General features: G+C 55.8%; 1 protein-coding gene across 1 annotated transcript; it reads right to left on the bottom strand.

The window, feature by feature from the left end:
* Positions 1-26,800, bottom strand: LOC144275797 (2'-5'-oligoadenylate synthase 3-like). Its single transcript, XM_077835338.1, is given in 13 exon segments — positions 1-399; positions 1,176-1,323; positions 1,965-2,215; positions 2,485-2,660; positions 4,121-4,409; positions 6,052-6,413; positions 19,712-19,766; positions 22,081-22,228; positions 24,808-25,013; positions 25,015-25,059; positions 25,406-25,622; positions 26,377-26,716; positions 26,770-26,800. Coding segments are annotated over 13 exon segments (2,415 nt in total). The 3' UTR covers positions 1-252.

The following is a 26,800-nucleotide window of genomic DNA, read 5'->3' as shown; positions in this document are numbered from 1 at the left end:
AAGTGACCTTTATTTCTGATTAAGAGAACAATAAAAATACAAGAAAGGAGAGAAAGCAGGGAGGGGGAAGGGAGCTGGGGGAACACAGAGCACGAGCCAATTGGTCACGTCCCATCAGGGCTAGTCCTCAGCTGGCCCCTGGGGGCCATTTTCTGAAAGGAGGAAGTTGCAGAGCAGGGAGAGACCTCTCCAGTAATGCCTGCCCTGCCCCAGGGAGGGCTCCTGACAGGGTCGGGGGCTGAGAGGCAGCTGTCAGAGGAGCGTGCAGTAGGATTCCTCCTCTGCAGCATGGCTACCATTTGCAAACATCTGGTTCTCAGTGATGGGGTATTCTTTGTCCATAGTCCGAGACTGCAGATCAAAATCATCTCCTTCAGCTGCTCTCCATGTCTGCTGCAACTGAAATAGGGAAACACAGAGTTGGCGGGTTACTGCTTTCCAGACAAATTGCCCTTAGGTGGGGGCTCTGGGAGCAGCCAGGTCCCTGTGGCTGCCACCATGGACCCTTGTAATACGGGCGCAATTAAGGATTTGCACGATTGTTTTCTCAAGGAATAATTAATCTTGACATTTCAGGTGTCCCCTCCTGACCACACCACAAGACTGCTCCACCCAAGCCCAAGCCCCCAGCCCTACCAGTCTAGGTCATATCAAGCACTCACTACTGTGTGAGCTGGGAAAGGAGGGAGATGGGGGCACAAGGGAACCATAGTGCATGGTGCAGCTGAATTGCTGGGAAGACCCAGGAGAGTCTGAAGTGAGGGGCCCCTGGCCTCCCCCAGCCAACGGGGCTTGTCTGGGAGGAGTCAAGGGAAGGAGCCCAGTGCAGTTTCTGTGCACACTGCTTTGTGTGACTCAGTAGGGCAGAGCGAAGTCCCCATAACAGAGCACCAGACACACCGACAGCCCCAGAGTCGGACAGACGGGCAGGTCAGCGACTGCTGGCGCAGTGAGGAGAGACCACTGAGGGCCACAGAGGCATCAAATGCAATTGCTGTCTCTCTTGAAGGGAGGGGGCATTCCTCCTGGCCGGGGCCAGCCGTGCTGCGGTAGGGAGATGAAGCAGGGCGCTGGGCTACCCTACCCCCTCCAGTGCACGGGAGGGGATGCCCAATGGGCTGGGCTGTTTTACCGTTAGACACAATATGAGCCACTGCAGGAAATCCTGCCCTCACCGGCACATTCCAGGGCTGAACCGGGGATCCATTGCGCTTCCAGCAGCATTGCTGGGCACAGCAGCGCTCAGCCTCCTGTGCAACCAGGTCCCAGCGGCTCCCGTGCCCCACGATCCCCGTTGGATCTGCCGGGTCCAGGATGATGGGCCTGAAATTCAGGGAGACACAAAGAGTCACGGTGCAGACTCCAGCCGGGCAGAGACGGGGTGCTGCAGTCCAGCTGGGCATAACCCTGCTGCCTGACCCCTCCGGCTCTGTCCTGCTAAGCTCCCGTCTGGTCTTCCTAGGACACGGTGCGGCTAGTTAATGGCTGCTGCCACCTGGCCAGACGTCACAGACCTTCTTCATTTGCTTTAGCTGCTCTCTGCTCGCTGTCAGCCCTTACCTAGCCCTGAGCTCTAAGGCCTGGCTCTCTCCGTTCTCTCAGACCCCGAGTGTCTCTCGGACCCCACCCACCTTGGCAGAATGAAGACTGAGTCCGTCCTATTCCCTCCTTCACCAGTTCCACTTCCCCAGCGTCTCCCACACATTGTGTGTTAATAATTATTGCCACTGCCTAGGGTAACTTGGCCATTCAGAGCATTAAAGCCCTGCCCCACTTCACGCTGGGGCTTCTCGCCTTCTTCTTGCCCCCAGGGTGCTGTGTCTGGGTCATCAGCGGTGAGTTTCACACACAAAGGTAGCTCCCTGCCCCCAGCTGTGCATGGGGGGATCACAGGCAGGTCCCCATTGCCACGGGGACAGGGAGTCGGGATGCACACACAAGGGTGCGGTGGTGTTTGCAGGCACCTGGATTTATAGAGCTGATACTTCAGATACCATCCCAGGGTTTCATTCTCAAAGCCGTAGTTGATGGTCCAATAGACACAGAGTTGGGCATGCTGCCGGATCAGCTCCAGCACCGTCCGGAAGCCCTCGGCCATGTTGAAGGCTGGACCCCTGCCCCCTCTTTCCCAGGCATAGACAGACAGGAGCTCCAGCGCGTACTGGGGGGGCAGGGACTCTTTCCACCCCAGCTTCTTTTTGTGGGGAAGGACATACTGGGGTGGACAAAAGGAACAGAGGTTAGACCGACAGGCAACAAACCCTCATTCACGCCTAATTCATACCCCGAAATCCACTCAGAAAAGGTGGGAAGGTCTGGGAGACAGGGGGGAGGAGACAGAGCTGGAGCAGGGGGAGCTCCCGACAACAGGGCCCTCTCCGGGGTACCTTGGTGTCTGCCGGGCCTCCAGCTGCATATTCCCAGCATAACTCTGTCCCCCGAGAGCTGCAGGGGGGCTGTGGGGAGCCAGTGCGGCTGCTGTACCTGTTTGTACCAGTGTTTCACCAGGCGGATCAGACTCTTCAGTTTGGTGGGGAGAGCCATGACGAAATTCCTCTGCAGCTCGGTGAAGCAGGGGGAGAACTCGCTCCCTTCGGGATCGCTCTCTGTCAGCCTGATGTACACCTCGGGGTCGGGTTTATAGCCTCTGTACAGCTGGCCTAGCAGAGAACGAACACAGGCGTGTAGGCCATGGGTAGCTAAACACTGTGTGTACCCAAGTGCTGTGGGTGGCATGGCCACTGCCCACCCCGCTCCCTGTGCCCACTACTCCGAGTGGGGCCTGGCGTTGCAATCACAGACCCAGTGCTCATTGGCTCCTGACCTTTCCCTGCGAGTTTCTCTTCCCCTTCCCATAGGAACTACTTTGCGTCGCAGAAGGATACACTTCATTCTGCTCACTCCCACCTCAGATTGTTTTTTCAAGATTTTTGAAAGGAAAGGGAAAGTGAAGGGGCCAGACTCCATCCTGGCAGAGGCAGATCCTCACTGCAGGCCCCTGCCAGGTGCGTCCTTGGCCTGCCTGCTCAGCCTGGCTGGGGCATGGCCCAGCATGTCACCCTTGGCTGGCACAGCTGCGGCGAGCCCAGAGAATTCATGCAGCTTGTGATGATTGTTTCTGGAGGCCCCTCAGGCCTGTTGGCAGATCAGAGCAGTTCTGAGGTGATGAGCGGCTCTCGTGGGGTGGGGGGCGAGATGGGCAGGTGGACTGGAGGGCACTGTCACCAGAAAGCAGCCGGATGTGGCAGCAGGACCGAGGAGAGTTGGGCTGGGAGTGCTAGCCCTTAGCTGGGTCTAGATTGTAATCCTGGTCCTCCCCCGGCCATGCATTGCCCCTCACACTTGACCCCTAGTTCCCACTGAGCTGAGCGAGTGCTTGAAGCTTTGAGTAGCCTGCTGCATGTGGCTCCACTCTCTCTGAAAGTCCTGGGAGTCATTCAGATAAGGCTCTTCCCTAAGGCCAAATGCTGCTTGCTTGCTCCTGAATGGTAAAATTTAAACAGTGACTAAAAATCCCCCCCCCTTGCTATTAGCTGGTGCCTCTATTCTGAATCACAGGTGGGCAGGACAAGCGAAAGGAAGAGAAGCAGTTTAGGGGAGGTACAGGAAACACACTCCCTGGATGGTGCTTTCTTTTGATGAGGGCTAGTGCACAAGAAGGAGATCAGGTGTGCATAGGGTATGCATGTGTGATGGCCGCCTTCTTGACCTGGGATTGAACTGGGGTCCTGCAGACCTACAAGCACGGTACAGTGTGAGCTAAAGCTAAAACGTACAGCAAGCGACTCCCCTGCTCTGTGGAGTGGATACAGAGGGGAAGCCGTAACCACACTGACCAGTGGTTGAGGCATATCCATGCACTTAAACATCCATGTGAATTTACACCTGCAAAGCTAGACACGTGAGATACGTTTGCAAATCATAGTGGGGAAGTTTGGCCATGAGATTCCCCTTAAAATCTCCTGGTATCACGTGCTTACAACCCAGCACACCCCAGAGAACATGGAGCTCTCTCGAAAGTAGCAAGAGCTCTGGCAATGTGCCGTGGGAATCGAGAGAGACTAGACAGTCATTGAGAAACACGGCCCCTGCCCTGGGAGTCCAAAACAGTGCATCTTACCTAGGGCGTCAAAAGCTGGCAGCACATCAAAATCAATATGCTCCCCCATGGTATTAGATGTTAGGGTAAAAGTGAGCACACGGGGGTTCTCCCACTTTGTTTTCTTAATGCTCAGCACTAGGTCTTTTCCCAGGGACCCTCTGCATTCCTCCAGCCTTGTCTGGATTTCAGCAATGATTTTTTTCCGTTCTGCTTTCAGGGCCCGGAAATCTGTAATCTTGCTGACAAACACAACGAGGTCCACATCGGAGACGTCTTTCAGGGCCGTGCCCTTCCCTGAGGAGCCGGCCTGGAGGAGAAAGCAAGAGACAGAGAGAGAAAGGTCCCACTGAGTCCTTCCACAGAGAGCTCAGCTGTGGCCCACCCACCTGGAGGAGCTGCTCCCAGGGCCACCCTGGAGACACCCCCTGTGGGACATCCCACCGCTCACTCACGAATGGGATCAGGGCCTAGCTGATGTGGTTTTGGCCGGTGGCTATGGCAAACTGAGTCCTAGCCTTGGGACTGAGCATCGGCGGAGCAGGGAAAAGGGGCTTCCTCAAGAGTTAGGGCTGATTCTGGTCTCAGTCACAGGGGTTTTACACCATGGACCTCAGCCACATTCCTCCCATAGATTCAGGCCCTTAGTCAATTCTTCATTTGACTTCAGATGGCGACTCACATGAGTAACTGCTCCCCAATGGGAGGTAAAGTGGTCTGGGAGGGAAAATCTGGTAAAGGACGAGGCCTGGGTGATCTAGTATTGGTGGGGCTGGAGGCCCAGTGTTGGTACCAGTCGTTATTTAAGGGCCCAGGCCAGGGCTTCCGGGGAGGGGTCCCCAGTGGGGGAAGAACCATTTTAGCCTGAAGAGGGCTGGCAAAAATGAGTTATTTTTGTTTGGACCCCTACATGTCTCTGGAAGGGGCCAACCCTCACTGGGGTTCGGCCGAAGGTTAATCCGACCTCACTTGTTAAAAGCATGGAGGAGACCATGTGCAAGCACCGCAGAGGGGTGGCAGGCGCAGCAGTGTGCCCAGCTGGGAGGGGGCTCAGGGGTGATCTAAACACACCCACCCTGCCCCCAGCTTTATAACGGGTCACTAGTGTTGTTAACTGCCCTTACACTAGCGGGTCGCATGCTGCATTGCTCACATGGCCTGAGCTGCGTGTTTCCAACTTCTTCAGTGCACGCAGCTCTGCAGGTTTTCAAAAAGAATTTGACAGAGAGATTCTCTGGATGTGATGTATTGCTGGGCCCTGGGGCCTCCCACCCTGGTTGGGGGCTGGCCAGACTGATGGCAAGGGGCCCAGCTGGGGTATGTGGGATCAAAAGAAACAGCTGGGGGGGAGGGGCTGGAGTGGGGGCAAGAGCCCAGGTGAGACTAACAATCACCCTAAAAGTGACTCTGCTACCCTCCCCCAGGCTGGGAGGCCACTGCCTTACCCCATAGCCAGAGTGAACAAACAGTGATTTTAGTGCAAATTCGGGTTTTCCAGTTTTCGCCAGGGTCATTCTCCACCCTTGACTCTGGCATCATCCCCTGCCCAATGCACTGCAGCCCCAAATGCCAGACCCCGAGCCCCATGTCCCAGGGGGCCATCGGTTGGGGGGTCTCGCTAAGGGAAGGGCCATTCGGCAGATATTTTGCCTGCCCTCTGGCTCTCCCCAGACACAGCCCTGCACAAATACTGACAGTGACTGTCTGTCCCCCATTTCCCCACACTGGGGTCCTGCACCTGGGAACTAGCCCCACCTCCCCGCTCGCTCACCCCTTCCTCAGACACAGGCAGAGGGGTCCCTGACCCTGCGCCCTGATTTACAACAGCATCACCCTAGCTGTATGCTGATCACCATTGAGAACATTCACCTCCTGGACTGTTCCCCCTCCCCTTCCCAGTCCCCCCAATACCTGGAGAGGCAGGGTCTGTGCACCCCATCTCCATCACTCACCTTAACCACCTTCAGCACCCGCATGGCAGAGCCAGAGTTTCTGAAGCAGTTTTGGGTCAGAAATAGGAAGATTGTGTTAATGGCTGTGCTGATCTGCATCTTGAAAACTTGGTTGGGCTGCAGGTTGTTGGTGATGAATGTATCGAGTTCCTCAGCTGGCATCTGGTAGAGCCCCATGCTCTGGTTGAGCCCCATGAGGAGGCGAACAACAGGGGCTACCGAGGACGGGACTAGCCTGTGTGTGCCCCTGGCAGAGAGGGACCGTCTCTTGCTCCTTCTGGACTGCAAAAGGCCCTGGGCAGGGAGGGGAACAGCAGGTGCAGAGGGTTGGTTGCTGCAGAGGCCTCGCCTCCTTTCACTTCCTCAGCTCTCTGATCAGTTTCTTTTCTCCCAGGCTGCTGCATGCCCAGGAATGCTTTGGAGCCCACTGCCCTATGCCCCGCTTCCTAGCTGTAAACTGGAATCTCTGGCTGCCTTCCCAGAACTGCTCTTGTGCTGGGCTCAGCTGTCCTGTCTGCTGCTCGGCATGCATAGCCCTGGCAGGGTGAACGTGCAGATCCACTGTTACCGTGTCTCAGTGATTTCAGATCACATGTTTTCACTTCGCAAGTTGCAGATGGTTCCAGGCCAGCTGGATTCTGACAGTCCTTCCCTGTTTTTCCACCTCCTGCATCATCACCAGTAATCCAGGGTCCGCAGGCCAAACTCTGTCCTCTCCTCCTCCTGCATTCCCCTCCCAGGGCTTGCGCAGGAGTCACTGACTGGCCCTGGAACCGGAATTTAGCAAATCAGCCTGTTGCTGGTGCATAAGGAGGAGAGTGATCATAGGTCCTGTTTTGGCCAGGACAGTCCCTTTTTTAAGCCCTGTCCTGGCCCTCCTGACTTTTTTGGCAGAAGTAGACCTTTGTCCCATTTGCTCTTGCCAACTTGATCAGTCGACAAGAGCAAATGGGACAAAAATGCCCACCTTTGTCAAAAAGTGGGGTACGGAGTGTCACAGAGTCCCCAGGTGATGCTCTGGAACTGTTCCCTACAAAGCCAGGCAGGACTCTGGGGAAGTCTCCTTTCTGTGAGCAGACTGTCTGCATGACACACAGCTCACACGGCTTCCACCTCCCTGGGTCTGACCTCAGAGCATTCAGCATCCTCTGCCCCTCTGTGCGCTTCCCACAGCGAGTCTGCCCAGGCAGGGTCCTGGGGAAGCCAGAGGGTCCTGCCCCCCAACTTCGCAGTCAGACGTGACTCTCAGCCAGCCAGTAAAACAGGGGGTTTATTAAACAACAGGAACATGGTCTAAACCAGAGCTTTTAGGTACAGAGAACAGGACCCCTCAGCGGGGTCCATTTTGGGGGGCAGCGAGCCAGACAACCCCATCTGCACTTCACTCCACATCCCCAGCCAGCCCCCAAACTGACTGACCCTCCAGCCCCTCCTCCTCTGGGCTTTGTCCCTTTCCCGGGACAGGAGGGCACCTGATTCCTTTGTTCTCCAACCCTTTAGCCAGGGGTGAAAGTCAGTTAGAGGACTTACTGCTACCCCGGAGTCCTGAGCAGAGAATGTGGCTGTAACCGGAAGAGGCGTGGCCTTAAATCCCCAGGCCTTTAAATCTTGATTTAAAGGGCCAGGGCTCCAGCTGCAGTAGTGGCAGCTGGGAGCCTGGGGCCCTTTAAATCACCCCCGAGCTGCCAGCTGCAGAGGTGGCTGGGAGCCCCGGGGCTCGGGGGCAATTTAAAGGGCCCAGGGCTCCAGCTGCCGCAGCGGAGCCCTGGACCCTTTAAATCACTGAGGAGCCCTGGGGGCTCCCAGCTGCCACCGCTACCCTGGGGCTCTGGGCTCTGGCAGAGCTTTAAAGGGCCTGGGGCTCCGCTGTGGTAGCGGCTGCTGGAACCCCGAGCCCTTTAAATCCCTGCCTGGGCCCTGCTGCCTGAGCCCTGGGGTAGCGGTGGCCGGGCTCCATCGGGGATTTAAAGGGCCCCGGGGCTCCAGCCCCTGCTACCGCCCTGGCCCTTTAAATCCACTCCGGAGACCTGCCGCCGCTACCCCAGGGCTTCAGCAGCAGGGCTCAGGTGGGGATTTAAAGGACCCCGGGGGGGGCGGGGTAGCAGCAGCTGGAGCTCTGGGGCTCTTTAAATCCCCGCCGCAGCCCCACCACCCCTACCCCAGGGCTTTAAATTGCCCTCTGGGAAAGCCAGTCCCGGTACGCCGCACTGGCTCTTACCGGTATGCCATACCCGGGTGTACCGGCTTACTTTCACCTCTGCCTTTAGCTCTCACCTTGCAGGGGAAAGGGCCCAGGCCATCAGTTGCCAGGAAACAGTGTCCAGACCCCTGCACACACCTGCCCTCTAGGGCTCTGCAATGATCATACACCCTTATCTCACCACCTAGATACTTAAGAACTGCATAGGGGAAACTGAGGCACCCCCACAATATTCAGAGAAAACATTAAGAACAGTCCCACTTTGTCACACGGGAAAACGTGCAGAGAGGGAGGGGGGCAAGCAGCAATGCCAGCCCCACGCAGGGGGGGCAGGCAAGGCTCGGGCAAGCAGCAACGCCAGCCCCAGCCTTTGGGAAATATGGTCACCCTATCAAGTATGTGCATCGCTGCTCGCCCACATCCTGTGCAGCGGCAGTCTAAAAAGGGAACAGAATGTTGGGAATCATTAAGAAAGGGATAGATAATAAGACAGAAAATATCATATTGCCTCTATATAAATCCATGGTACGCCCACATCTTGAATACTGCGCGCAGATCTGGTTGCCCCATCTCAAACATGATATACTGGAATTGGAAAAGGTTCAGAAAAGGGCAACAAAAATCATTAGGGGTATGGAATGGCTGCTTTATGAGGAGAGATTAATAAGACTGGAACTGTTCAGCTTGGAAAAGAGACGACTAAGGGGGGATATGCTATAGGTCTATAAAATCATGACTGGTGTGGAGAAAGTAAATAAGGAAGTGTTATTTACTCCTTCTCATAACATAAGAACTAGGGGTCACTGAATGAAACTAATAGACAGCAGGTTTAAAACAAACAAAAGAAAGTTTTTTTCACACAGTGCACAGTCAACCTGTGGAACTCCTTGCCAGAGGATGTTGTGAAGGCCAAGACTACAAAAGGGTTTAAAAAAGAACTAGATAAATTCATGGAGGATAGGTCCATCCATGGCTTTAGCCAGGATGGGCAGGGATGGTGTTCCTAGCCACTGTTTGCCAGAAGCTGGGAATGGGTGACAGATCACTTGATGATTCCCTGTTCTGGGCACTTGGCACTGGCCACTGTCAGAAGACAGGATACTGTGCTGGATGGACCTTTGATCTGACTCAGTCTGGCCGCTCTTATGATCTTATGATCATCTGCTTCACATTAATGGGGTATTCTTGGTCGATCTCCCCAGGCTGCTGGGTGTCCTTGAACCCCGCAATCTACTGTCTACTGTGGCTGAAAAAGGGAAACACAGCAGTTGGGGATCGCGCCTACCCAGTGGAGGCAATTGCTCCATCTTAGCCCCGGGGCTCTAGGATCAGCCAGGCCCTCGGGCCACCACAAGCATGGGCCTGTGTCACAGGCACTGTGTTTGTTTCACCCGACAAGTGGGACTGTCTGTAAAGAGAAGCACCCTTAACCTTGGGAGGTATCTGCAGTGTCCTGATGGCACTGCAAGGGCGCTGGGGCCAGCCCTCAATCCCACCCTGCCAGGATGGGTCACTCCAGGGAGCCCAGCTTGGGGGTGGGGGGATACAGGACATGCAGGGCAGAGGGCTCGGGAAACTGTGCTGGGAGAAGGTGGAGCAGGGACTCCCCCATGCCAGGATAGCACAGGGAGAGCGAAGGGCCAAGCCCTGCCCAGAGGACAGGCGGGGGCTGCACAGGGGTTGCAGGGATGACTCCCCTGAGGTTATCCTGCCTGCACCGACTGCAATTTGCGTCTGGGGGTGAGAGAGAGAAGACTTGCTGTGAGGGGAGGGGGCTCTCCTAGGCCTGGCCCATCTTGGTGCCCTTGTGCATGGAGCTGGGGGCTGGTCCCGGTTCTGCCGGAGCCCCTCCCACATGGACAGGGAGTCCCGCTCTCACTAGTGCAGGCCAGGGCTGGAGTGCAGATCCAGTGGGCTTCCGGCAGCATCGCTGGCCACAGCAGCACGCCCATGCAACTAGGTCCCAGCTGCTCCCCTCCCCCACAATCCCCATCAGATCCGCCAGGTCCAGGATGAGGGGCTTGAAATTGAGAGAGACACCGAGTCCCGGTGCAGCCTCTACCGGGCAGAGGCAGGGACCCTGCAGCCTGGCCAGACACCACGCTGCCCCCGCGCCCACAGGCTCTGTACCGCTTAGCTCCTGTCTCACACTGACTTGGACCAGATCTGGCCAGCTGCACCAGCCAGGCCTCCCTCTCATCCCAGCGGCCAAGTGCATATGTGGCTCTCGCTGCTCTCCAGGGGCCCCTCGCAGACAGGGCCCCAGGGTGGGATCAAGCCCAGTGCTACGGGAGCCTTGTGGGGAGGTGCTGCCTCCCTTCGTGACCCACTGAGCCCCAGTAGCTTAGGGCAGCGCTGAGCCCTGCCTTGCAGTGGTGCTGCACTGGTACTCAATTCCCACCCTGCACCCCCACCCCTGCACCACCCCCTCTCTGCCCCCGACCCTCCTGTCAGTGCCCTCCCAGTTCCACCCCTTTCCACGTCGATCACCCCCCAGTATCTCCCCCTCCAGAGCGGTGCAGAGCAGCTGGAGCGTCTGGGGAATCAGAGCCAGGATCAATAGGTTAATGTACAAATAAATGGGAACATGCGGCAGGGGCTGGCATTTCCCAGCTCTTGGGTTCTCAGCTCAGCTAGCATAATTAACACCTTTCTGGACACAGTGCCGAATAGAGGGGAATAATCACTTCCCTTGGTTTGCTGGCAGCGCTCCTACTAATGCAGCCCAATAGGCCGTTAGCCTTCTTGGCAACAAGGGCACACTGTTGACTCATATCCATCTTCTCCTCCACTGTAATCCCCAGGTAATGGGCCATTAGGGAAAACAATAGGCTTTAGGAAAAGCTTATCTTTCCCCCCACCCCCAAGCCTTCCTGAGAATGCTACTCTGACTCTGCAAGGGCATGTGACCAGACCACATGTCTCTGGACTCCATTTTGGCTGCCTGTATTTTTCCAGGTTTCAGAGTAACAGCCGTGTTAGTCTGTATTCGCAAAAAGAAAAGGAGTCCTTGTGGCACCTTAGAGACTAACCAATTTATTTGAGCATGAGCTTTCGTGAGCTACAGCTCACTTCATCAGATACATACCGTGGAAACTGCAGCAGACTTTATATATACACAGAGAATATGAAACAATACCTCCTCCCACCCCACTGTCCTGCTGGTAATAGCTTATCTAAAGTAATCGTCAGGTTAGGCCATTTCCAGCACAAATCCAGGTTTTCTCACCCTCCACCCCCCCACACAAATTCACTCTCCTGCTGGTGATAGCCCATCCAAAGTGACAACTCTTTACACAATGTGCATGATAATGAAGTTAGGCCATTTCCTGCACAAATCCAGGTTCTCTCACTCCCTCACCCCCCTCCAAAAACCCACCCCCATACACACACAGATTCACTCTCCTGCTGGTAATAGCTCGTCCAAACTGACCACTCTCACAAGCTGGGCTGGGAACTGGCTTGGAACAAGGGGTTACTGCCATATGCTAATGCTAAATAAGGGAGTGACATCATCTGTTGTTCGGTTTCAGAGTAACAGCCGTGTTAGTCTGTATTCGCAAAAAGAAAAGGAGGACTTGTGGCACCTTAGAGACTTGTTCTTCACTCCCTGACAACTGAACACCTAAGAAAAGCTCCAAAAGAAAAGGACTTGCAACAGGTGTAACCCTTCTGCCTGTCAGAGTTGGCAGCAACAAGGGCCAGGTTCAGTATCTAGGGGATCCATTCCAATAACACAACGCAAAACCGGCTTGAGCCCCCACCCAGCGACCTGGGACAAATATATACCACCCCCGCTGGGCGCCTCCAAGAGGCAATACTTCCCCTCTTACAAGCACATAGTCTGAGTGTAACAAAAAGCCTTTCAACAACAGAGAGAAACAATGTGGCATTATGTTGGGGAAACACCACCAACAGGATTCATAACACAACCCATGAGCAAAAACCCACCCCAAGCAAATTGGGTCCTGTCCTTTCCCTTTAGTTCGTGAGTCCAGCAACCCCAAATCACCCAAAGCCCCAAAAGTCCAACAACCCAAAAGTCTCTGTCCCTGGTCAGGGCAGTCCCATAGTTCAAAAGTTTATCTGCAGAGTTTTACCCCCCAACCTGGGTGGAGATTGGGGGCAAGGTGTTAAGGGGCCCCACCTCTCCATGAGGCTCCGCTCTGCCAGCCACGCCATGGGCTGCTCTAGGCATCCCGCAAACTGCTCTGCTCCACCAGCCACTCTGCTTGCCATCCCACAAACTGCTCCACCATATATCTTCAGGCTCCCCCCCCTACTTAATACAACACTCAGTGATTTCAGCTCTTAGTAAGTTTAGCTCTTTTGTGATTTCAGCTTGTAGTAGGGGAGCCTCAGTGCTGGTGCACCATTAGCCCAAAGTGAATTCAGTTCAGACAGCCTGTAACTAGACTCCTAATAGGATCAAAAATAGCTCTGATATTCCACAGTGGAGACAGGAGGAAGTGCAATTAGCATGTAAGGCCCACGGGGGAAGGGAGGGCACCCATACCTCCAAGTATTAATACCTAGCCCCAACCTCTCTCAAGTCACAGAGTTTTGGAACCCATGTTCCTTACCTAGCGAGTGCTACTTAGTTGATGGTGAGTCCCTCCATCATAACAAAAGGCCAAGTGCAGTTCCACTGTCCTTGATTCCCATAATCAGGATAATAACAATTTATTCTTCCTGCCCCAATAACAGAGACACTGGGGATCCCACTTCAGCCAAAGTGACCATTTGGGCATTTATGGCCTCATGCTAGGTGGGGTGGGTGTGCCTATGCAAATGAGATCAGCCCCTGAAGTTCCTTTCCACAACTTGCCACACCTTACCACCAGATGTCAGGGTGGAGCTCATCCTGACACTGCTTACACGGGGTGGGGAGCCCAAGCTGCAAAGCAAGAGCGGCTTGTGCCTTGAGAATCTGCGAGCCTGCGTGTATCATCAGTCAGGGTGAGAGATTGTTAATTCAAATCCTATCCTTCTAGTATGTTAAGATTAGTTTGGGTTTTTGTTTATTTACTAGGTAATCTGCTTTGATCTGTTTGCTATCACTTATAGTCACTTCAAATCTATCTTTTGTAGTTAATAAACTTGGTGGGGTTTTTTTTGCTTTATCTAAAACCAGTGTGCCTTTGACTGAAGAGCCTGGAGAAAATCTCAGTTTGGTTTGACACAAGCGTATTGTGCATCTCCTTCCCATCTTGAGGGGAGGGTGAACTCTATGAGCTTACATTGTATAAGTCCCTGTGCAGTGTAAGATGGTACCATTTTGGGTTTATTCTCCAGAGGTGGGGTACGTGCCTGGGGAGCTGGGAAATTGGCTGGTGTCTGCTGGTTGCACTCAGGTAACGCAGTTTGGGTGAGTGGCACCACCTACTGTCTTGCTGGGTGATAACGGGGCCTGGGTGAGGCTGGTTGTGTCTCCAGCCAAGGAAGCAGTGTGACCAGGCTCAGCCCAACTGAGTGGTTAGAGGAGCGCAGTGGTTTCTCACAGCTCCCAGACTGCACCCCAGGGGTGACAACCTGTCACACCCTCTCCTCTCAATTCTAGCTCCACAGCAGTGCCCAGTAGCCAGGACCAGCAATTGCAAGGAGAGTGCTGCTCAGCCCTGGGACGGAGCATGCTCGGTTGCTCTGTGCTGCTCATGCAGGTGAAGTCTGGTCACAGGTAGCAGCTGTGAGGGCCTAGAGCAGATGGAAGCTTCAGAGAGCTTAGCTGCGAAGTTCTAACAAGTCTGCACCATGTGTGTGAAAGGGAGATATTTTACAGATGCTTCTAACTTGGCAAAAGTTGGGGCAATTTTCATGGGATGGCAAAAGGCATCTCCCAGACCCCAGGGTGACCCACCTGCTAAATTTTCAGCTCCTGCTCCAAAGCCTCAGGGTGCTAGAGCTTCTCAAAGAAGGGGTTACGAGGGTTAACGTGGGCAAAACAACATATTGTTCGCTAATCTCATTCTCAGAAACAGCTGAACCACTTTTGCCTGAAATGTTCTCCCAAATATTCGGCCTGAGACACTCAACATGGGAAACTGCAACCCAAGCAGCTAAAGCCTGGCACTGTGATACACAACTGAGACCAGGGCCTGAGACTGGAAGCGTCGGGCACCCCTCCCTGTGGGCAGCACTTCCTGCCCCAGCTATCAGGGGTATTTTCATGTCACCTCCTCCTAGAGCACCCCTGATCCCCCAAGGGTGGTACAGCCTCTTATTCCTCCTTCCACAGGGCATGGTGACCCTCCACAGGACTAGTGGGCCTGTACACTCAGTGTCTCCGCCTAGTGGCTGGATCAGCCACTGACTAGACAGCTCCTACAACCTCTGGCACGTCACGCTTTATTGTTAGGGGAACCCAGGACCAGCAGATAATGAAGAGAAACGACGTTTATTCCCAGAAAGATGGAGGTGAATTAAAAGAAGGAAACGGGACCCGGCCCATAACCAACCCATCATGCTGCTCTAAGCACCAAATGCTACGAACAGAGTAGCAAGGACGGCCTTGCCCCGGCGCCTCCCCACAGGCCTCAGCTGGCTGGTGGAGTGGGAGCTCAAGGAGAGGGGCTGGCATCTCTTGGAGAGAAGCCCTTCTCTCTCTTCTGGGTGCAGTGGGTCCCTGGTGGAGTCAAGCCCTGGCTGCCCCAGGCTTAGGGTTGCCAACTTTCTAATTGCACAAAACAGAACACCCTAGCCCCGCCCTATGCCTGAGGCCTTGCCTCTGCCCCTTCCCCAAGACCCCTCCCACAGCTCACTACATTCTCTCTCCCTCTGTGGCTCACTCTCCCATACCCTCACTCACTTTCACTGGGCTGGGGCAGGGGGTGGCGGGGTGCAGGAGGGGGATGGGCTCTGGGATGGGGGTGTGGGCTCTGGGGTGGGGCCGGGGATGAGGGGTTTGGGATGCAGAAGGGGGCTCCAGGTTGCAGGGTGGGGCTGAGGGATTCAGAGTGTAGGATGGGGTGGTGGGTTGAGGCAGGAGGAAGCTCTTGGTTTGAGGGGGGCTCAGGGCTGGGGCAGGGGATTGGGGCATGGGCTTACCTTGGGCGGTTACTGGTCAGCGGCGCAGTGGGGCTAACACAGGCTCCCTGCCTGTCCTGGCAACGCACTGGGCCCTGGAAGCGGCCAGCAGGTCCAGCTCCTAGATTTGGGGGCCAGGAGGCTCTGTGCACTGCTCTTGCCTGCAGGCACCCTCCCCAGCTCCCATTGGCCACGGTTCCTGGCCAATGGGAGTGCGGAGCCGGTGCTTGGGGTGGGGTCAGTGCGCAGAGCCCTCTGGGCCCCCTCCCTAGGAGCCAGACCTGCTGGCCTCTTCCAGGGCACAGCATGGTGCCAGGACATGTAGGGACTAGCCTGCTTTAGCCCCACAGCACCACCGACTGGACCAATGATTCTTGGCAGTATCATTGGTGCTCCACGTGGGCACCAATGATACTGCCAAGAATGACCTTGAGCGGATCACTGTGGACTACGTGGCTCTGGGAAGAAGGATAAAGGAGTTTGAGGTGCAAGTGGTGTTCTCGCCCATCCTCCCCATGGAAGGAAAAGGCCTGGGCAGGGACCGTCGAATCGTGGAAGTCAACGAATGGCTACGCAGGTGGTGTCGGAGAGAAGGCTTTGGATTCTTTGACCATGGGATGGTGTTCCAAGAAGGAGGAGTGCTGGGCAGAGACGGCTCCACCTTACGAAGAGAGGGAAGAGCATCTTCGCAAGCAGGCTGGCTAACCTAGTGAGGAGGGCTTTAAACTAGGTTCACCGGGGAAAGGAGACCAAAGCCCTGAGGTAAGTGGGAAAGCGGGATACCGGGAGGAAGCACAGGCAGGAACGTCTGTGAGGGGAGGGCTCCTGCCTCATACTGAGAATGAGGGGCGATCAGCAGGTTATCTCAAGTGCTTATATACGAATGCACAAAGCCTTGGAAACAAGCAGGGAGAACTGGAGGTCCTGGTGATGTCAAGGAATTATGACGTGATTGGAATAACAGAGACTTGATGGGATAACTCACATGACTGGAGTACTGTCATGGATGGTTATAAACTGTTCAGGAAAAACAGGCAGGGCAGAAAAGGTGGGGGAGTTGCACTGTATGTAGGGGAGCAGTATGACTGCTCAGAGCTCCGGTACGAAACTGCAGAAAAACTTGAGTGTCTCTGGATTAAGTTTAGAAGTGTGAGCAACAAGAGTGATGTAGTGGTGGGAGTCTGCTATAGACCACCGGACCAGGGGGATGAGGTGGATGAGGCTTTCTTCCAGCAGCTCGCAGAAGCTACTAGATCGCACGCCCTGGTTCTCATGAGTGACTTTAATTTTCCTGATATCTGCTGGGAGAGCAATACAGCGGTGCATAGACAATCCAGGAAGTTTTTGGAAAACGTAGGGGACAATTTCCTGGTGCAAGTGCTAGAGGAGCCAACTAGGGGGGGAGCTTTTCTTGCCCTGCTGCTCACAAACCGGGAAGAATTAGTAGGGGAAGCAAAAGTGGATGGGAATCTGGGAGGCAGTGACCATGAGTTGGTTGAGTTCAGGATCCTGACACAGGGAAGAAAGGTAAGCAGCAGGATACGGACCCTGGACTTCAGGAAAGCAGACTTCGACTCCCTCAGGGAACGGATGGGTAGGATCCCCTGGGGGACTAACATGAAGGGGAAAGGAGTCCAGGAGAGCTGGCTGTATTTCAAGGAATCCCTGTTGAGGTTACAGGGACAAACCATCCCGATGTGTCGAAAGAATAGTAAATATGGCAGGCGACCAGCTTGGCTTAACGGTGAAATCCTAGCGGATCTTAAACATAAAAAAGAAGCTTACAAGAAGTGGAAGGTTGGACATATGACCAGGGAAGAGTATAAAAATATTGCTCGGGCATGTAGGAATGAAATCAGGAGGGCCAAATCGCACCTGGAGCTGCAGCTAGCGAGAGATGTCAAGAGTAACAAGAAGGGTTTCTTCAGGTATGTTGGCAACAAGAAGAAAGCCAAGGAAAGTGTGGGCCCCTTACTGAGTGAGGGAGGCAACCTAGTGACAGAGGATGGGGAAAAAGCTAATGTACTCAATGCTTTTTTTGCCTCTGTCTTCACTAACAAGGTCAGCTCCCAGACTGCTGCGCTGGGCATCACAACATGGGGAATAGATGGCCAGCCCTCTGTGGAGAAAGAGGTGGTTAGGGACTATTTAGAAAAGCTGGACGTGCACAAGTCCATGGGGCCGGACGAGTTGCATCCGAGAGTGCTAAAGGAATTGGCGGCTGTAATTGCAGAGCCATTGGCCATTATCTTTGAAAACTCGTGGCGAACGGAGGAAGTCCCGGATGACTGGAAAAAGGCTAATGTAGTGCCAATCTTTAAAAAAGGGAAGAAGGAGGATCCTGGGAACTACAGTCCAGTCAGCCTCACCTCAGTCCCCGGAAAAATCATGGAGCAGGTCCTCAAAGAATCAATCCTGAAGCACTTACATGAGAGGAAAGTGATCAGGAACAGTCAGCATGGATTCACCAAGCGAAGGTCATGCCTGACTAATCTAATTGCCTTCTATGATGAGATTACTGGTTCTGTGGATGAAGGGAAAGCAGTGGATGTATTGTATCTTGACTTTAGCAAAGCTTTTGACACGGTCTCCCACAGTATCCTTGTCAGCAAGTTAAGGAAGTATGGGCTGGATGAATGCACTATAAGGTGGGTAGAAAGTTGGCTAGATTGTCGGGCTCAACGGGTAGTGATCAATGGCTCCATGTCTGGTTGGCAGCCGGTGTCAAGCGGAGTGCCCCAAAGGTCGGTCCTGGGGCCGGTTTTGTTCAATATCTTCATAAATGATCTGGAGGATGGTGTGGATTGCACTCTCAGCAAATTTGCGGATGATACTAAACTGGGAGGAGTGGTAGATACTCTGGAGGGCAGGGATAGGATACAGAGGGACCTAGACAAATTGGAGGATTGGGCCAAAAGAAATCTGATGAGGTTCAATAAGGATAAGTGCAGAGTCCTGCACTTAGGACGGAAGAACCCAATGCACAGCTACAGACTAGGGACCGAATGGCTAGGCAGCAGTTCTGCAGAAAAGGACCTAGGGGTGACAGTGGATGAGAAGCTGGATATGAGTCAGCAGTGTGCCCTTGTTGCCAAGAAGGCCAATGGCATTTTGGGATGTATAAGTAGGGGCATAGTGAGCAGATCGAGGGACGTGATCGTCCCCCTCTATTCGACATTGGTGAGGCCTCATCTGGAGTACTGTGTCCAGTTTTGGGCCCCACACTACAAGAAGCATGTGGATAAATTGGAGAGAGTCCAGCGAAGGGCAACAAGAATGATTAGGGGTCTGGAACACATGAGTTATGAGGAGAGGCTGAGGGAACTGGGATTGTTTAGTCTGCAGAAGAGAAGAATGAGGGGGGATTTGATAGCTGCTTTCAACTACCTGAGAGGTAGTTCCAGAGAGGATGGTTCTAGACTATTCTCAGTGGTGGAAGAGGACAGGACAAGGAGTAATGGTCTCAAGTTGCAGTGGGGGAGGTTTAGGTTGGATATTAGGAAAAACTTTTTCACTAGGAGGGTGGTGAAACACTGGAATGCGTTACCTAGGGAGGTGGTGGAATCTCCTTCCTTAGAAGTTTTTAAGGTCAGGCTTGACAAAGCCCTGGCTGGGATGATTTAATTGGGTATGGGTCCTGCTTTTGAGCAGGGGGTTGGACTAGATGACCTCCTGAGGTCCCTTCCAACCCGATATTCTATGATTCTATGGAGATGTTGCTGTTAAAGTGCCATCCTGCTTCTTTTAAGACAAAACACACACAAGGGGAGAGAACAGAACAGCACAGAGACAAAATACAGCCTCTGTCTCTGGTGCTGACTCTCACTCGCAACCTCACTGCTGGAGAAACACGCCAAGCCCACGCTCCGCTCAGCCGCTCCTGGCAAACTTGTACCAGCACTGGACGATTTAAGGCATTGCTTGTAGCTGCCTATTTGGACAAAGGCTCCCAGCAGTGATGCAAAATATGCAGGCTTGGGCAGCTAAGACAGACTCTTGTTAAACAGAAGGCAAAAGGCGAGGGATAGGAAAGAGAAAGTCTTTTCTTTTCAGCCCCCCAAAAGGCAGTGGTGGGTAAAATAGCCCATCCCCTTATTATTTAGGCCTAATTTCCGATGCATCCATTTTGGCTGATTGATTTCTGGCCTCACACTTCTCTTGTTTACCATGCAAGATCTTAACACCGGCCTTGAGTTGAATTATGTCAGGAGGCCGTTTGGTTTAGACTAATTCAGTCTTTCTCCGTTTGCTCCCAGAACACCAACACCGATGACAACAGGTTGTGACATGTTATGAACTTTCACTCACTTCTCACTGATCAGCTCACTAGGAGGGTACATTAGTAGACCCAAACACTACAACATCACTCAAACAGGGATATGCCCCACTGGGGACGTGGTCCCCCCACCCAGTCATCCCTCAAACACACACACGCACCCCAAGCAATGAACATGGTAAATAACTCGGCAATCTGCAGAGAGGGGAAGTACCCCTGGACAGAGAAAAAATGCACCATAGACTCTGATGCCACCAGGGACCGGAGGGGAGGAAGTGCCCTCCAAATGCCAAGGGAAACGCCTGGAGATCACGGCAGGAGGGAAGACGGTGCAGGGAGACAGCGGGAGAAGAGCAGGGCTGTCCTCTGAAAGAAGGCAATTGGCCTTGAGATGCTCCCAGTTGACGCCCAGTCTGGGTGCAAAGTTAATAGAGAAGCAGCGAGTGAATCTCGTTTTCCTGCCGTTCTTCCTTCCCCGCAAAAAAGACCCCTGGCTCTTGGGCCTGTTTATCTGATTCCCCTGCCCCAGTGCTAGCACCTGGGGCCCCATTCCTACCCTGCCCTGGCATCATGCCAGCGTGGAGCGAGTCTGAATGCTGCCGCTCTGAGTCAGTAGCATTTCCCACCTTCCCTGCCTCGGTGTCAGTGACAACGCAGGGAGCGAAGTGCTCCGGGGCCTCGTCCACACACGTCACACCAGGGTGAGATCATCGACATAGTGCAATTGGAAAAGCTATTCCGGTGGAGTGCACTCACAGCGTGCACCTCCCAGGGCTCGCGTGGCCGCACTCCACATTGCTAAAGCCTGGTGCATTGTGGGGAGGTATCCCACCATCCGCCACACCCCAGCTGGCTCCCTGCCTTATGGGGAGTTTTGTTGTGTATTGACACCCCCTGGCATTGTAGGGAACTGTGGGAGTCTGGGATTTAATGCCAGGATTCCCTCACCTATCCCATAATTCACCTGTCTGCCAACCCAGAGAGAGGCTGCGCTGTTGTCCATTGCTAGGGGAGGACGCGCCAGCCTGTCATTGTAGGAAGGGCCTGGCAGGCAGGTGGGCTCAGCAGAGGAAGAGTTGCACAAGGCTCACAGGGAGTAGCAGGGTGAATGCAGACAGACAAGGGAATAGACCTGGCCAGGGCTGGAGCAGCACAGGAGACCTGTCCTTGGAGGGGGCGGGATGAGGACGTAATGCTCATGGGGGCAGGGTAGCAAGTTGGGGCACTGGGTGGAATGGTCCCAGGCCTGGCTCACGCTCAAGAGCTGCCCACAGCTGGGGAGTGCTCTCCTCTGATTGTCCAGGAGCGCAGGATGGTGTTGGGATAGGGAGGCTCCAGGGTTCCCATCCACTCACAGGCAGGGGGACCATGACACAGGGGGACTACAGGAACTGGCCACATCCTCCCGGAGATTAGACCAGCCCAGCTCCAATGGCTCAAGGTAGCATGAAAAGTAGGAATGGAGGGAGCCCCCAGAATTCCCCCCCTTCCTGTCCACATTCCTTCTGCCCCTTTAGCCAGAGCCATCCCCGTAGGGAGGGCTGGAGAGGTGTCTCAGAGGATGGTGCAGAAGGATGGCTGCTGGTTGGCCATGGCTTGGTTATTGGTGCAGGTGCAGGTTGGCCCAGGCTGAGGTGCTGAGTCCAGATATTCTTGCGTTCCGGTGTGGATCTCAAAGCACCTGCTCCCTTCGAGGGTTTGCTCAGGCTGGAACAGGAGCACACAGATATTGGGGATCAGTAAAGAGCCAGCGACTGCCCCCCATTGGCTCCAGGTCTCAGGAGCCAGCAGGGGCCCCTAGTGCTGCAGCATGGAGACCCTTTCTGAAACCGTCCTGCGTTAATAACGGCTGTTGTCTGGGGATAACGAAGGGCAGATGGCAGCCCAGCCAGCCAGGGGGAAGAGCTGATTTTCAAGGGGAGCAACCCTCTCAAGCTGCTGGCACCTCTTGGCCAGACCCTGCTGAGATCAATATGTCCAGACTTGGCAGATCTGGGCCAAGGATTTGGCAGCGCCCTGAGTCCTAAAGGGTCACTGCTCCTCCCTCCCCCGTGTTAGGTCTCTGGGGATGGAGGAGCTGCCGGGGGTGGGGGGGCCACAGGGACGGGGAAGGGAGGGGGAAGCCTGGCTGACCTCAGAAGAAAGAGGCTGTATCTGCAGCAGCCTCCCCGCAGGGTACCCAGAGCCCTGTGTCTGGGTGTGGGGCAGAGCAGAGAGGCTCACACCCAACCTGCCCTGGCGAGATGGTGCTGTTACCCTGACGGGTGCTTCCCCAGCCCGGCGACTGCTTGTCTGCAGGGAACACGGTCAGGGAGTGACTGCCTGGAAAAGCCAGTGCCACTGAACAGACAGGGCCTCGGGAGGGCACCAGCTGGGCAGAGAAGGGGAAGCACAGGGCCAGGGTGAATGGATCTCCCCACTCTGCGGGGGGGCGGGGGGATCCCCAGGCTGGGCCTGTGCTGTACAGGGGGATGCCCGGTGGCCTGGTCTGTGAGCTCAATCAGAGATGCTGTGGTGATGCCATGCTCACCGGCACGTCCCAGGGCTGCACAGGATCGCCGTCGAGGTCCATGCAGCATTGCTGGTCACAGCAGAACTCAGCCTCCTGTGCCACCAGGTCCCAGCGGCTCCCCTCCCCCACAATCCCCGTTGGATCCGCCAGGTCCAGGATGATGGGCCTGAAATGCAGCAAGACACGAAGAGTGGTGGTGCTGACGGGCCAGGCTAAGGCAGGGGGCGCGGCTGGGCACACGCTGCCCCCTTGCCACAGGCTCTGTCCTGCTAGGTGCTGTTGGCTGTCGGTCACACGTCCCTCAGCAGGGAGGGGCTTGGTTGCCGCTCGCTCCAGGCTCTCCCTACCCGTCCCATCCCAGAGTCCCGAGTGCGAGCCCTCTGCACCGCCCCCTCCCCTCCCACAGGAGCTATCCAGGGCCTCACCCCCCCCCCCCGCTCCCCCAGCCCAGCAGCCGTGCTGCCCACTCTGCAGGGATGGGATTTCAGCCTCACTGCCACAGCTACTCTCCTGCCATTTCAGCCGCGCCCAGCAGCTCTGCTTGGCTGCCTTCCCCACTGCCCCGCCTTCTGGGGGGCACCCGACACTATTCTCACATGAGGGGAGGTGGGAGCTCAGCAGCTCAGGGAGGCTCCATCTCCTCCTCCTGTGAGCAATGGGGACAGGACGGTTCCTCTGCTCCCCCACCCCTGCAGCACCCACCTGGGCAGGGGTAGAGGGGGGTGAAAAGCCTCTAAAGCCCCCCACAGCCTGGAAGGGGGTAGGGGATCCCACTGCAGCTGTCCCCCCCTGGCCTGGGAGAAGCTGGTGAAGAGCCCCAGGAGGAGCAGAGGGGAGGCAGGGGAGGACAGAACTGATGTGGGGGTGGAGGGACAGGATTGATTTGGCGTTTGGGGGCAGAATCAATTGCTGGGCAGGAGATGGGCAGATGTGGGGTGAGAGCTGCAGCAGGGGCCAGACTCTCCTGACCCAATAAATCTGGGACCCTGTAGGGAGGCGGTGGGGGTCCCCGCTGCCCAAAGAGAGAGGAGCCCCTCCGGACACCACAGTGGGCGGAGCCAGGGAGCTCTAAGCCTGCCCCCCCAGAGGGTCAGGTGTGGCACAGACGTACAACAGCCCGACCCCACAGCTCACCGGGAGGGCAGTTGCTGGGGAGACCAGATGCCTCTGGCCTAGCTCCCGCTTGGGAAGCCCCAGCGACCTGCGGTGGGCCCAAGAGCTGGCTGGGCCTGCCCTGCCCCAGCGATCCCGAGGAACCCCCTGAGGGCACCACCCCTGAGGACACCACCCTGACCCCGGTACCTCCAGAGGTGGAGGCCAGAAGTAGCCCAGGGGCAGCCGATCCTAGTCGGGCTGCGACACTGCCAGAACAGGTTCCCTAAGGAGGTGGTGGAATCTCCTTCCCTTGAAGTTTTTAAGGCCCGGCTTGACAAAGCCCTGGCTGGGATGATTTAGCTGGGGTTGGTCCTGCTTTGAGCCGGGGGTTGGACTAGAACCTCCTGAGGTCCCTTCTAGCCCTGCTATTCTGTGATTCCATGAACCCCTGTCACTGTGCTGCGGCCAGGATCCCCACTGATCTAGCAGTGGGTCTTCTGCTGTGCTAGGACCCCGGGCTGGGACGCAGTGGGTGGCCATCTCCCCCTCTCCCCTCTCCCCTCTCTCCTTCAGACCCAGGGTCTGGGCTCACTGTATGTACGGTTATTGCTCAGTCCCTGCTTCAGGGCCTGAGCACCTGGCTTGCCCTTGCCCCGCCCTGACCTAGGGCCTGTGTTGTTTCTGCCCTCAGAAAGGAAGACTCCTGCGGCCAGACTAATTCCCTGCTAGACCTCTTCCTGAACGGAGTGAGGCTACCCTCTCTACAGACCCACACAGGCCGACGGCGACACTCAGAAGACAGATCGAAAATCACAGTAGCGTCTTTTAAAATAAATAAATAACAAATCATGATTTTTTGGGACCTGACTCAGGAGTTTTGACCTCCTGAGACTGGCCGTGCTGGGATCGGACAAGCCCCAGGTAAAAGCCTTGCTGAATTGCTGGGAGTGGAGGGGGTTGGGCAGCTGCAGGACTGGGGGGATGGGCTGCTATGGAGCTAGGGTTACAGCATGAATTGCCTGGAAGGTTTTGCTCTGGGGAGCAGCTGCGAGCTCTCTGCACCGTCAGGCAGCACTGGCTACAAATCTGTGTCATTTGGTCACGGGTGGGTCTTGTCGCGAGAGCTCCTGTAGCTGGGCCCGTCGTGGGTGGCTCACTGAGCACGGATGGGGCTGCCGGCGCTGCCTGTGGGGGTGTCAAAATGAGGAAACAAATACTCCCACGTCTCCTGATTTGGGGGCCAGTCTCCTGGGCTCAGCCGTGCTGCAGTCGCCCCTCCCCCTGCAGCCTGACACCAGGCACCCGGGGCTCAGCCCAGACTTCCTTGGCAGAGTGGGGAGCGGAGATGCAGGTGCCCCAGGAGCAGTTACAGTGTCGGCTCCTCCCTATGCCTGGGACAGCAGGTTTTGCCTGTGGCACATACCCCGAGCTGGAGCCAGCAGCCTAGATGTGGGAGCACCAGGCTGCATCTCCCACCCTGAGCTCCCTGCTCTGCCTGGACTGAGCCCTGAGCACGCTAGTCACGTCCACACACCATGCTGCTGGTTTCATGGTCCCACCAGCCGCTCCCAGTGCGGACCTGTACAGGACCACCCCAGGGGCCCAGAGCAGGAGCGGGGTGTGTGGGGCATGATGTGGAGGGAAACTGACCTGTCTTTCTGGAGCTGACGGTGCAAGAATCGTTCCAGGAGCTCGTCCGCAAAGTTGTAGTTGATGGTCCAATAGATACAGAGCTTCTTGTACTGCCGGATCAACTCCAGCACCGTCCGGAAGCCCTTGGCCATGTCGAAGGCTCGATCCCTGCTGCCCTGCTCCCAGGCGTAGACAGACAGGAGCTCCAGCGCATACTGGGGGGGGCAGGGACTCCCCCGCTTCCAGGTACTCTTTGTATGGACGGATGTGCTGGCATGGACAACAGGAACAGAGATGAGTCTTGATTCAGTGCCCAGTTCGTGCCCCAAAATCCACTCAGCAAAGGGCACCAGGGCTGGGGCAAGGGGAGCTGTCCGCAGCTGGGCCCTGTCTGTACCAACCGGGACTCAGGCACAGTGAGCTTCCTCACCACAGTGCCCTGTCAGTGCCAGCTCAATCTGGGAACCATTCAATCATCTCAGACTCAGAAGGAAAAGCATTTAGGGAAGAGGCTTTGCTGTGCCAGTCAAAGCGAGTAGAGGGTGCTGGGAGGGGAAAGCATGATCCCCCCACCTCTGCCCCAGGGGCTCTGGGAAGCCTGGCCTGGCTACCGTACCTGCTTGTACCAGTATTTCACCAGGCGGATCAGGCTTTTCACTTTGGTGCGGCGATCCACCACGAAATCCCGCTGCAGCTCAGTGAAGCAGGTAGAGAACTCGCCCCCCCTGGGAGTAGCTGTGGATCAGCTCCTTGTACACCTGGGAGTCAGGCTTGGCACCCGAGGCTGGCAGGGAACATAAACACACAGGCGCATGCCAGGCTGGGATCCATCTCTGTTTAACCTCAGCTTGGCACCTGCAGTGCAAACCTGGACCCTGGTAATGCAGGGGGACCCACCTGGGACTATTTAGCAGAAGGACCCAGCTTGGGGGGCAGAGGCCTGGTAGGCAGGCTGGGAGCAGAGGGGGATTCCCATTGGTCTGCCACTGTCTCTCATGCCACCCGGTGCAGCACGAGTGCCCGTCCAACCCCTGCAGGAGTTCACGTGACACCTGAGCTGTGGGACCTGGCACAGCGCCTGGGGGAGGGTATCTGCATTCATTTCAGGGCAGGGGTGTGTGCAGAGGGGCAAGCAGGGGCACGGACCCCTCAATCAACGGGGGTACAGAACTCAGACGGGGCAGAGAGAATGAGCTCCACCGGCCCTGGGGCCATGGGGTGGGGATGGGGGGTGTGCGACAGCTCTACTGGGCGCAGTGGGGAGAAGCCAGCTCCCAAGGGGCTGCAGGGGTGGGGGGTGGAGAGCAAGCTCCTCTGGCCGTGGGAGGCACAGAAAGTGCCCCTCCAAAAGCGGCCAAATTTTAATTCCCCTGCACACCCATTTCCAGGTGTTGTACCATTGCAGAGAGCGGGGTAGCAAAGCTCTAGGGATCTGTAGGGAAACCGTGACACCAGGGACCCGGAAAACACAGCTCTTGGCCCAGACTCTCCCCCCAAGGAGAATCCCTGGCCTTTGGAGATGGCCAGAGAGCAGGCAGCCGTCACAGCCCCATGTCCCTGGCGGAGTAGGGGCAGCAGGACGTACACAGGGCGTTGCAGGCTGGCAGCATGTCAGACTCTATGGATTCATCAGGTGTCTTGGAACTCATCATGAAGCTCAGCACACGGGGGTTCGGCCACCGGGACTGCTTAATTGACACCTCAAACTGCTTCTGCTGCTGGCACTTCTCCAGCATCCTCTTGATCTCCTTGATGATCGCTGCCCGGTTCGTCTCCTGATCGCTGTACCCTTTGAAGCAGCTGAGGAACACCACGAGGTCGGCATCGGAACCACCTTTCAGTGACGTGCCTTTGCCCAGGGAGCCACCCTGCCGGGAGAGGGTAATTCGTCCCAAGTCACCTGCTGGGCCTGCCTTCCCTACCCCTCCTGCAGAGCCCACTGATCAGCTAGTCTGAGCCCTGCAGAACACAGCGCCAGACCTCTGCCCAGGGACTCCTGCATCCAGCCCAT

This window comes from Eretmochelys imbricata, chromosome 15, assembly GCF_965152235.1.
Source record: "Eretmochelys imbricata isolate rEreImb1 chromosome 15, rEreImb1.hap1, whole genome shotgun sequence".
NCBI classification, from domain to species: Eukaryota; Metazoa; Chordata; order Testudines; family Cheloniidae; genus Eretmochelys; species Eretmochelys imbricata.
This window is presented reverse-complemented; position numbering and strand designations above follow the sequence as displayed.